The sequence below is a fragment of the Aotus nancymaae genome, unplaced genomic scaffold, assembly GCF_030222135.1.
Source record: "Aotus nancymaae isolate 86718 unplaced genomic scaffold, 86718_ANA_hifiasm-v0.15.2.pri h1tg000041l, whole genome shotgun sequence".
NCBI lineage: Eukaryota > Metazoa > Chordata > Mammalia > Primates > Aotidae > Aotus > Aotus nancymaae.
Genome location: NW_026988455.1, coordinates 16,253,294 through 16,265,393, shown reverse-complemented (window position 1 = coordinate 16,265,393; position 12,100 = coordinate 16,253,294). Strand labels below are relative to the sequence as shown.

The 12,100-nt window shown below is 41.9% G+C and overlaps 1 protein-coding gene across 8 annotated transcripts in view; it reads left to right on the top strand.

The window, feature by feature from the left end:
• DOCK8 (dedicator of cytokinesis 8) overlaps positions 1-12,100 on the top strand; it is a 242,801-nt gene that overhangs the window by 210,158 nt on the left and 20,543 nt on the right. For 7 of the 8 annotated variants that reach the window (XM_064361489.1, XM_064361488.1, XM_064361493.1 and 4 more), the window contains 5 exons: positions 4,033-4,176; positions 6,083-6,214; positions 6,671-6,805; positions 8,258-8,347; positions 11,196-11,432. In XM_064361489.1, coding sequence (XP_064217559.1) covers positions 4,033-4,176; positions 6,083-6,214; positions 6,671-6,805; positions 8,258-8,347; positions 11,196-11,432 — 738 coding nt within the window. The other variant, XM_064361495.1, reaches the window with a different exon arrangement.

Sequence of the window (12,100 nt, the reverse complement as noted above, 5' to 3'; positions counted from 1 at the left end):
CCCAAATGTCTGTAGTGCTAAGGTTGAAAAATTCCAAGTTCATACATTATATTTGCCTCTTCTTATTGCTTTTCCATCATTGTTGGTTTTTGCCTTTTTAATTGTTGTTTACAATAATGGCACCTAGAGTCAATAGCACTTTAGGAGACATTTGCAGACACTTTCACATGCATGGCTTCATTTGAACTTCCCCATAAAGCTGTGAAGCAGGTAGATAGGGAAGGCATTATTACTCCCACTTTACAGATGAGAGAACTGAGAGAGCAATTTTTCTGAGGTCATTTAAACTCTTTTTCAGTGACATGTAGTTGACATAGTATAGTGACATCTGTGAAAGTTTGGAAAACACTGGATAAATGATTTCCCTCCTGGCCCATTCATTTGATTCCACTCTCTGACTTTGTAGGGGCCCACTCTCCAATCCAAAATCAAGAAAAAATCAAACTCACTTGAGAAGGGAAACAAAAGGCTGAATCAGTACCTTCTTAGGATAAGCTGAAAATTACCCCCACTTGGCAAAGAGAAATTGTCTGCCAGACCTAAAAGCTGATTCAGTTGGGGATGCTCAGTGGCCATTTACAGTGTTCTTATTGAATAGTTTGATACAGGCTTTAGAGAGAGAGAAAAAAACACAATGTTGGGTATTTCTTTTGTAAGAGACGTAATTTTTGGAGATGCCCATCCCTGAAACCATGAACAATATAGCTACAGTAATAGAGTGTTTTTCAAGCCAGACTCACGAAGTCATTTACAAGGGTTTGTATTATTCTTGTTCGAGTTTACATGACTGACTTTATGAAAAGCTTTGTTCTCATTATTGTTCTTCAACACAATTTTGTGATGTTGTATGAACCAGAAAGAAAGAACAATTCAAAGTAGCTTTCCCAGGCTTAGAGAATAAGTCACCGAAACAAGGCTGGTGGAGCCAGGAGCTTCTGGTTTCCCAGAACACTGCAAAGCTGGGTATTGCCTCCTATGAATAGCTCCTCCTTTCTTATGGTCCTCAAGAACAAAAATAGTTTCTGTGATTTCATGCTTGGAAAATGAATTTTCTTCTTAATTCAGAAATGTTTGTTATAAAAGGTGATAATTAAATCTCATCCAAAAGCATAAAACTAATACTTGATTTTAAATCACATAAAAGTGTACAAGAAAGTTATAAAAGTTATTTTAGATGTATCTGCTTTTCTCAAATTTATTTTAGTCGTTAGATATTATCAAGAATAAATATTATAGTACCACTCCTTCAATTCCCAGGTAATTGTAAGGTTTAGCACTTGATATTGTTTCATTTACTATTTTATAATTCTTTTATGCCTTTTTCCTGTGACTATATTTTATCTAACATTTATTACTTAAATATCAACTGCATTTCATTATTGACTTTTATATTTACTAAGCCTTACTGTCATAATTTTACCTAGAATTCAATTGATTTGCTAAGAATGACATGCCAAAGTGAGACAGAATCATTATTATACAGTCAACAGAAATATTTCACATTATCCCAACATGGGGATACAGCTCTATCTGTTCACATATCTTTACTCATTGATTCCTTCTTTTAGAGAGTATTTATTGGATCCTTATCCTGTCCTCATGAATGTTACATTCTAACCAGAGAGACACCATATAACTAATTATCCCATTCTTTATTTAGTTATAATAATGAGAAATACTGTTATAAAGAGGCACAAGATGTTGTGAGCATTTGTGGTCCAGGCCCTGAGGGTCAGGGAAGGATGAAGAAGGAGAAAAGGAAGGCAGAAGAAACTGCAGTGTGAAGCCTTCATGATATACAGGACACATTGAGTTAAGTGTTCTCAGCTACAGAAGAGAAGCCAAATTACATTAATGTGTATGAGTGAATTCTTTTTCTCTCAAATGGGACATACCAAATCAATTTGGAAATGTAGCTGGCAAGTGAAAGAACACCCAACCCAGACTGACAGAAGGTAAAAATGGAATTTGTCAGCCTGTATAAGCGATGTGAGCCTGGAGTAGCACCTGCCATACTGGACCTAGGGGCGCAAACGATGTCAGCAGAGCTCAGTGTCATCACCACTTCCCATCTCTGCCATCTTTTGTGTCAGCTTCATTCTTCACAGTCTTCCCACACCACAGTTTGGGTGTACATCTCTAGGTTCAAGTCTAGGAGAGAAGAGAGATGCCTCCTTTCTAGCAGCTGCAGAGAAAGCCTTAGTGCATCTTATTGATCCTGATTGGGTCATGTGCTCATCCCTGAACCAGCCATAATGGCCAGAGAAATGAGTGCTCTGATTGGCTGAGCCAGAGCACAGGCCCACACCTGGAATTATAGGTGATTTCTTCCCTGAAATCAGGATGCTTTACTTTATAGAAGAAGAATTCTAGACAGCATTGACAACAGCTGTCCAGTGTTGATCTTGCAAATGCTTTTTGCTTTGATTTTCAACCTTGTTCTGCTCCAATGAAATTGAGCTTTTGGAAAAGATTTACAAACTAGAGATAAATAAATCTGTGCAAAGAAAACTAACTTTGAGGTCACTGAATTCCAAGAAACTGAGATCACTGAAATTCTGTGTCCCAGAGTACAATATTTATTTCACAGCTGTAGATATGGACACATTCTTAGATACTGCTGTTACTTGTACCTCCCTGATTCTGAAGCCAAGAAAGTCTGTAGAATCCTTTTCCTCTGACTACAGCTAATGAAGCTACATAGCTTCAAATCTGTTCCTCTCATGTGGAAAATTGCATACAATTCTAATAGCATTCATATCCTGGGTTTTAAATGCTTTCAACTGAATTTCCTGGACCTTCTGTTATCTCCAGTTCACAGAAACATCTTAATACATAGGCCAGGTTTGGAAGAAAGGCTGGCCACAAAAGGGTTAGAGAGCCTCCTCCTATATTCCTAAACTACATTACAGTATTGTATGTGAAGGGATAGGGCTATCTACGACAACCATGTTCTCATTGATTGCTAAGGTTGATTCACTTGATCTTGTTAACCAGGCCAGAAGGCAGACAGCTTTTAGTTCACAAGCCAACTCTGATCAGTTAGTAGTGGCTGACTGGAGCACTATACTGAAGAATTTTAAGACTATATCCAAGCTCTGGAGTAAGAGTGCTACAGTTGATTAGTTATGCCTGCCATGATTATAGCAATAGGAAGGAGTAGCATGTGTGCCACCTATTTATAATCCCTAGGCTGGGAAGGTTTCCCATTTCTTTAATTTTCCATATGCATTTCTTCCATAGCTGTGAGCTAAAAAGAAAATGACTCTTGACCTGTCACATATTCACTGCCAGACCCAGTGCTAGGGTGAGGAGGCACTCTCTGTCAGGGTCAAGCAGGTACAAGATCAGTACCTCCATGGCTCTAAAAGTGAGTACCTCTCTAAATTTTATATCTTGAGTTTCTCATGGTTTACCCTAACCATGGTTTCTGCATGCTCGGCTAGAGGCTCTAAACTCAATGGTTTATGTAAAGGAGAAAATGCATGTACAAAATCTTCAGGGAAAAAGAACACAGTAACTGCTGCAGTGCCGTGAAAACTTCCCTAATGAAGACAGCCTCACTTGCTGCTGTCATGTATCATGGCTATTTATCTGAAAGTCAACTCCACATAGCAACGTTCTTCAGAAAAACACCACTGGAAGCCAGAGGTTCACTCAGTTGATGAAGCAGGGAGTCTAGTTAATGTTAATTGGCCTTTGCCTTTTGAAAACCAAGACACCAGCCATATGTCCCTTAGGGTTGTTTCTCTAAAGTAACTCAGCTGTTGTGACATTGAGGTGAGTATCCTCTATACAAAATCTCCTAATGATTAAAAAGAAAAATGTGAGGTTTGAAGACCAGTCGCTCAGTGCGCCCCTTCTAAATGAATGGCAGACAGATACTCCCGAGGTAGAACTGCAGACCTAGTTTAATCACAGCGTTGGTAAAGATCTGAACACCAGCTTCCTCATTCCCCCAGTCTGGGTTCCTATGGTCTCTTGCTAGTCTGGCTGCCCTGTTCTCCAGGCTTATACTGTGGTCTGTTTCAGAATATTTCTTGCAATGTGCTGGAGGAGTCTGTGGTCTCTGATGACACGCTATCGCCTGATGAGGATGGAGTGTGCATAGGCCAGTATTTCACTGAGAGTGGCCTGGTGGGCCTCCTGGAGCAGGCTTCAGAGCTCTTCAGCACGGTCAGTGCCCAGAGGGCATCCTGGGGACTGGCATCCCTCACTCCAGCTGGACTTGGGGTGCAGGAAACACCTGGTCTTAATAGAGCAGTCAGCCCCACTTCCCGAGGACACATGCCGGGGTGTGCAGGGCAGGGGATGGGCCTGGGGAGGACTTGGATGTATGCAAATTGCATGAGCTCCCTAAGGGAGCTGAGACATCCTTTCATCACAGTGCTGATCTGGCCTTCACTGCATGCTCACTGGCTGGGCAGCAGTTTCACAGTATTATTTCCATTTAATAGGGGTGGAACTAAGCCACAGAGAGGTGAAATGGCTTGCCCAGGGTTACACAATAAATGATGAGGCATGTTCTCACTCCTTCATTTTTCCTCTCAGAGAGAAAAAAACTGGGGAGCAACCACTAGGAGAAGAGAGAAGGAATAAACAGATAGTGTCTTCCCTCCTAGCCACTGTGCAGTCTGTGGGATCATCACAGACCAGGACCAGCTGAGAGAAATGTGGGCACAAGAACCACTGAGACTCCTCTAACTTAATCTGGACCTAAATGCTCTTAGTATATATACTAGGAAAAATGTAGAGAGAGATGAAGTCATTGAGATTCAGGGCAAAGAGGAAACTCTGTCTTCTTTTCTTTTTTCTTTTTCTTTTCTTTTCTTTCTTTTGAGACAGAGTCTCACTCTGTCATCCAGGCTGGAGTGCAGTGGTGCAGTCATGGCCTCTGCCTCCAGGGTTCAATAAACTCTCCTGCCTCAGCCTCCCAAGTAGCTGGGATTACAGGCATGCACCACCACACTTGGCTAATTTCTTGTACTTTTAGTGGAGATGGGGTTTTACCCTGTTGGCCAGGCTGGTCTCAAACTCCTGGCTTCAGGTGATCTGACCTTGGCCTCCCAAAGTGCTGGAACTACAGGTGTGAGCACCACGCCCGACCTGTTTTCTTTTATTAATCTCCCTCCTCTTTTAAATTTTAAGCCAAGAAAGTATTCAACACTTCACTATAATTTAGCTGATCCAATTTTGTTTTCATCTATACTAGACTAATCCTTATTTTCTAGTTTTTACTTCCAAGTTTGCTCTCTACAATTTTATGTATTTTAATTATTGTTTTAACTATCTTCTCTCTATTCCTGCTTTCCTTTTCAGGATTCAGAAAGTGTCTAATATACTCTCATATCTCCTCAAACTCCAGAAAATGAATTAGAGTCCTACTAATCTAATTCAGAAAATGAATTAGAATCATACATTTAGCATCCGGCTAGAGGAGGACCTCTGATGAAATCTAAATATACTAAAACTGCCTTTCTGAATTGCTATTAGTCCCTGCTACCAAACTTCTCTCCTGTTTTTTGTTTTTGTTTTTGTTTTTAAGGCAGAGTCTTGCCCTGTCACCCAGACTGGAGTGCAGTGGTGCCATTTTGGCTCACTACAGCCTTGACCTCCTGGGCTCAAGCCATCCTCCCACCTCAGCCTCCTAAGTAACTGGGACTACAGGAGCATGCTACCATGCCTGGCTAATTTTCTTAATTTTATGTAGAGATGGGGTCTCCCTATGTTGTCTAGGATGGTCTAAACTTCTGGGTTCAAGTGATCCTCCTGCCTCGGCCTCCCAAAGTATTGGAATTACAGGCATGAGCCACTACACCTAGCCAGTGTGTTTTGGGTTTTTTTCCCCCGAAAGCTCTTCTCCCTACTTATCACCATACAGAACTACTTACAGAGCTGTCTAGTTCAGCATGAAGGCTACCGCTGTCCCCGAAATGCTTAGAGATCCCTCTTGCCCTGTGAAATACTGTGATACAACAATAAGTTCACTCTCCCGCATGTTGTTTAGACAATGACCTTTGGTTGCTCTTCTTAAGTTTCCAGTGGATTAAATTCTCTCTGATGCTCTTCTCCTCTTTCCAAGGGAGGCTTATATGAGACGGTTAATGAGGTCTACAAGCTGGTCATCCCCATCCTAGAAGCGCATCGAGAATTCCGGAAGCTGACCTTGACTCACAGCAAGCTGCAGAGGACCTTTGACAGCATTGTCAACAAGGTAGCGGGGGGAGCCTGGCTAGCAGGTCCTGTTACCTGGTGGCAGATGACCCTGTCCTATAGATGCTTGGCTGTCCTTCCTCTCTAGGGAGTAATTTACCTTTAGCACAATGCTTTTGCTCTCACCTGTCAAACAGAAAAGGGCTGGAATTCCTCCAACAGAGGACCAGAATTCCTAATGTGAAAAATATACAGTTTGAGTTGCTTTATAACCAGAAAATATGAGAAACTTTCAAATTTACTTAAAAGAAGGCCCAGAAATCTTTCATGGGATTTCTTTTGTTGTTATTTCTGAAGTTTATTCCATAAACATTAAAATTTTTTAAGGAGTAATTTCTGTTTATATCAGCCACAGGAGTAAAATGCTTTGTGACACCATGAAAGACCCCTGCCCTTTGCAACTCAGTGGCTCCTCAGGATTACATAACTAAGGAGAAGTTTTTATATTTTTCCTCAGGATCACAAGAGAATGTTTGGAACTTACTTCCGGGTTGGTTTCTATGGATCCAAATTTGGGGATTTGGATGAACAGGAATTTGTTTACAAAGAGCCTGCAATTACCAAGCTTCCTGAGATCTCACACAGACTGGAGGTAAGAAAAGCGATTCTGTGTGCTTGACCTTGTACTCTTTATAAAAACAAGTTAGAGTGGGTCATTACCAAAAATAAATAAATAAGCAAAAAGTTATGGATTCATCATTGATCTCTACATAAAGTTTTACCCTTTGCATTTATAAAAGACAAAGTAGAAAGGTATTAGATGAGATCATGAGGTAATGTAAGATTTTGATAGATTTTCCCGAAGATTCTGTGTATGCTTTTCATAGTTTGTAATTTTATATGGTGATTACTTATTTTCAAGTCTGTGCAAAATTCAATCAAGGTCACATGCTTTCTTATCACCCTTTCCAAATGTTAGTAGTTATTGATAGTAGTTAGAGAGTAATACAGTTTTTCGTCATGAAGATTATCATCTTGACTTTGAAGTCATCTGGCCAAATGACTGAATCAGCCCTAGACAACAGTGAGGCCATCCTTTAGGTATCACTGGATGCCATCTGGGGTCATTCTGATGTGGAGCTACTCGGCAGTAGCCATACCATGGGCTGTGGCCGGCCCAGCTCCAACCTGCCAGTGACATTTGGTACATAATGTGACGGAAAAGTGTAGCATATTGTTAGAGGCAAAGCTGAAAGCATGGAGAAAAAGAGAAACAGCCTAGAGAAAGGTCAGGACAAAGGAAACACAGGTTATAAGTGTCAAACACTAAGAACTCAGTCAAAGGTGCCTCCCCAAAAAAAACGTTCTCAAGCACTTTTGGGGATTTAGATGAACAGAAGTTTGTTTACAAAGAATCTGCAATTACCAAGCAGGACTGGGGTCCCTTGAACTGCTTACAGTTGACCAAAGATTCACTCCTTAGGCTTTCATTGCTTTGAATTTGTACCCTCCTATGAGTGTAAAACTTCAAACACTTGTGTTGCCTAATGGCTTCTTACACTCTCCATCCATGCCAGAAAAGACAAGAAGGTTTATCCTTACTTGATTCAAAGAAGCCATTGTCCAGAGTGGCTGGGTGAGTTGCCCCAAAGTTGTTTAGCACATGAGAAAAAGAGCTAGCCATTGACCCCAGGCCACTTGATTCCCTGTATTGTTTCCCCTACTTAGAATTAGAGGTATATGTTTTATCTTCTTGTGCACTGATTTGCCACAATATGGGAAGCCTGGTGACCTCCAAGTTCCCAGGGTACAGAAGGTGAGAAGCAGAGTGTGGTAACCCAGGAGATGCCTCAGGAAATATAATGATGTTAGTTGAATTAGAGGCCAAGCATGCATCTTATAAAGAAGCATATACCAGTTGACAGTGCCATTTTTATTTTTGTCTCAGGAAATGCTGAACTTTGCTCATTAGCTCAGGGACTCTCAATAATCAGTGAGCATTGTTCTACCTTGTACTTGTTCCAAACTTATTTCACTTCCAAGAAGACAAAAAGTTACCTTATGTTAAAATAACCTTTATAAACTATTGGTTCTTCTTACCTAGGCATTTTACGGTCAATGTTTTGGTGCAGAATTTGTGGAAGTGATTAAAGACTCCACTCCTGTGGACAAAACCAAGTTGGATCCTCACAAGGTATAAAAAAATTTACAAAAAATGATGGTCAGGCTCTAAATCCCTTCGTTCTACCCAAGGATATGTAATGATCTCATCTATCTGGACTCTCCAAGTCACTTAAATGCAGCCAAACCTTTTTGTCTAGAGTTCAACTCAGATGTTAAAGAAAAATTACTCAAAGGCAGGAATCATGATAGGAGCTACCACTTATTAAGCACCCACTGTGTATCTGGAACTGCATTAGGCCCTTTACATACATCATTTTATTTCATCCTGCATCATTTTATTTTATTTCAGCCCTTGGAAGTAGGTTTTGTTGTTCCTATTTTGGAGATGAGAAAACTGAGACATAAAAGAATCAAGCAACTTTCAAAGTTATGCAACTGACAGAGCCAATACTCAGACTTGGGGTCTGTTGCTTCCAAACCCCTACTCTTACGCACTGCTCTTTACTGCCTTTTTATAAAGCCTTTAAACTCTCCATTTTAAACATGTGAAAAAGATGCGAATTTCTCACTGACAGCATTTGGTGGATTCCTTCTTTAGGGCTTCAAGTATTCCTTCCAGCCAAGTACAGGATCACTGTGCTGTTGGCAGAATGATAAAAAGGGCTTGGGCTTGGGTTTTCTCACTTTCACCAGAGGGTATGTTCCATTTCACCCCAAACTGGGTGTACACTTCTGATGCTAACCCTGGAGGTCGCATCAGCTCCCACAGGTTAAAGGCTCAGACCTCCTCAAGACTGCCCTGACTTCTTCAGATGCCAGCTTCAAGTGGGGTCCCCAGGCCACCTGCACTTCTTATCAGCCAGCTACAAATTTGGGTGTTTCTAGAACCTGTTAGCTTGACAATAGGAGAAAATAAAACTAATTATTATTATTATTATTATTATTATTATTTGGGAGTTTCTACAACATCACTTAGATTAAATAATTCACTACAATGACTCACAGAATTCCAAAAAGTACTCTATTTACTCTCAGAGTTTTATGATAAAGGATGCACACCATTTCTGTGCCTCTTATTATGGCTTCCTGGCTCATCAGTGTGTTCTCCAACCAGGAAGCTCCACCGAGTCTCAGTGTCCAGAGATTTTGTTGGGGTTTCATTATGTAGGCAGATTGAACACAATCTCCAGCCCCGCTTCTCTCTCAGAGGTCATCCAGTTCCTACCCTCTAATCACAGAATTGGTCTTTTTGGTGGCCACTTGGCATCCTGAAGCTGTCCAGGGGCCCAGCATGAGTCACCTCATTAGCATAACAAAGGCACCCATCACTGAGGAAATTCCAAGTGTTTCTGAAGCTCTGTGCTAGGAAATGGAGACAAAGACCAGACACATTCTTTATTATACCACAGGCTGATACTGCCTGCTCAGCACAACTCACAAGCAAACATGTCCATGAACGAGCTTTCTAAGTTACTGGAAATAATGCAAGTGCAAGGTATTATTAAGGGCCCTGGGACAGAGGACCATTCACCATCTAGCAAACCTATAAAATGGAAAGTCCAAACGCCCAGTTCCATCTTCCAGGGTGTGAGGAAGATAATGGAAGAGGGGAAGAATTGGCCAAATTGAAGGGTTTGTTTTTCTACATCTTTCAGAACACTTTCTCACTTAAGACACATTCCCTAGCCCAGCTTGAAAGCAGTGACTGTGGTAAGAGTTTAAGCTTCAGACACACATTTGGGAGATGGAGTTGGCTGTGTGCCCACAGTGATCTGTACGTGGCACAAGCTGTGTAAGATGTGACCTCCCTGACCCAAGATGCCTTTTTCCCATCTTTTAAAAATCCCCAGGGTAGGTTGTGAGAGCTTGGAATGAGAGTCTGAACCCAGAATTACAACCAGATTTCATTATACTAAATCATGATTTACAGTCTGAGGTCAGTGACCCCACCCATCCCTTTCAGTGGGTGAGCGTCCCAGCATCTGTACGCGTGGTCACTTTTTCTATCTGAGAGGTTGTCTTCTTTAATGAGTACTTCTTCGCTCTATGTTTGAGGGTGGGGATGATGTGAGTGTGTGCTTAAATGAGGTCTAGGCAGTAAAATTCAGTTTAGTTCTGTGAGTTTTGACAAACACATGTAACCACCTTCGTAATCAAGATGTAGAAGAGATCCACTCCAAAATCATTCCCATGCCCATTGGTAATCAGTGGCAGTAGTTTATTCCTTTCCATTGCTGAGTAATATTCTGTTGTGTGACTACCCCACCATTTGCTTGTTAGTTTCCCAATGGAGGGACATCTGGGTTGTTTCAAGTCTTTGTCTGTTATGAATAAAGTTGCTGGAGACATTTGTGTACAGGTTTTTGTGTGGACATAAGCTTTTATTTCTCTCACGTACACACGTAGGAGTGGGGTTGCTCAGTCCAATGATAGTGCAATTTAACTGCGTAAGAGGCCATCAGCTTCTTCTGTAAAGTAGCTGTGCACTTTGCATTCCTACCCTCCGTGTATGAGAGGCTCTAGCTGATCTCCATCCTTGCCAGCACTTGATATTGTTAGTTTTCTTTAGTGCGGCCATCATGCTTCCTCGTAACCATGAGGTGGTCATGGTCATTCTGAAAAGGAAAGTTTGTCTCTTTTGAATAGCAGTTGGCAAACTCTCATACCAAGGCTTCCACTGTGGATCAGTTTGCTCTGCTAGGAAGGTATGGCCAGTGGCCCTGACTCTCCCCACGGCACAGTCCCCTCTCCCTCCGTGCAGTCCCTTCTCTCCTTGGAAGTGGAGAGGAGGAACTGCTTCAGGCTGCACTGGGCTGGGTGGTGCTGGCGCGCTGTGTTCCAGCAGGTCCCTCCATTGTGTCAGGGACAGCTGTTTGCAGAATCGCTCATCTTCTCCCTCCCTGCCTTTCCCCCCTCAGGCCTACATACAGATCACTTTTGTGGAGCCCTACTTTGATGAGTATGAGATGAAAGACAGGGTCACATACTTTGAGAAGAATTTCAACCTTCGGAGGTTCATGTACACCACCCCATTCACCCTGGAGGGGCGGCCTCGGGGAGAGCTGCATGAGCAGTACAGAAGGAACACGGTCCTGACCACCATGCATGCCTTCCCCTACATCAAGACCAGGATCAGCGTCATCCAGAAGGAGGAGGTAATGTGCCCGAGGGAGTGGCCACCACTGGATGAGCCAGCCTGGGTGGCCTCCCAGGAGAACACTCAAACCTCCTTCATGGTGGATGGGACTGAAAACAAGGCGGGATGCTCTTGAAATATGATTAAATGGTCATCCTTTCACTCTCATGGTGCCAGAAAATCCCATTGGGCAGCTACGTATTTTATAGCACTATTTTATATTAAATATTTAATGTTTTAAAGTTATATCTTTAGTATAAGTATGTTTATATATTTAATTATAATATTTAATATATGTTTATTTATACACTTATACAACGTATATATTCACATTTTAAATATTTTGTATAATTTTTTTTGAGGTGGAGTTTCGCTCTTGTTTCCCAGGCTGGAGTGCAATGGCGCCATCTCGGCTCACCACAACCTCCACCTTCCGGGTTCAAGCGATTCTCCTGTCTCAGCCTCCCAAGTAGCTGGGATTACAGGCATGCACCACCACACCTGGCTAATTTTCTATTTTTAGTAGAGATGGGGTTTCTCCATGTTGGTTAGGCTGGTCTTGAACTCCTGACCTTACGTGGTCCACCTGCCTCGGCCTCCCAAAGTGGTGGGATTACAGGTGTGAGCCACTGTGCCCAGCCAAAATGTGTATATTTTTAAACGCTCAGAGGTGATTCAAACATGGTT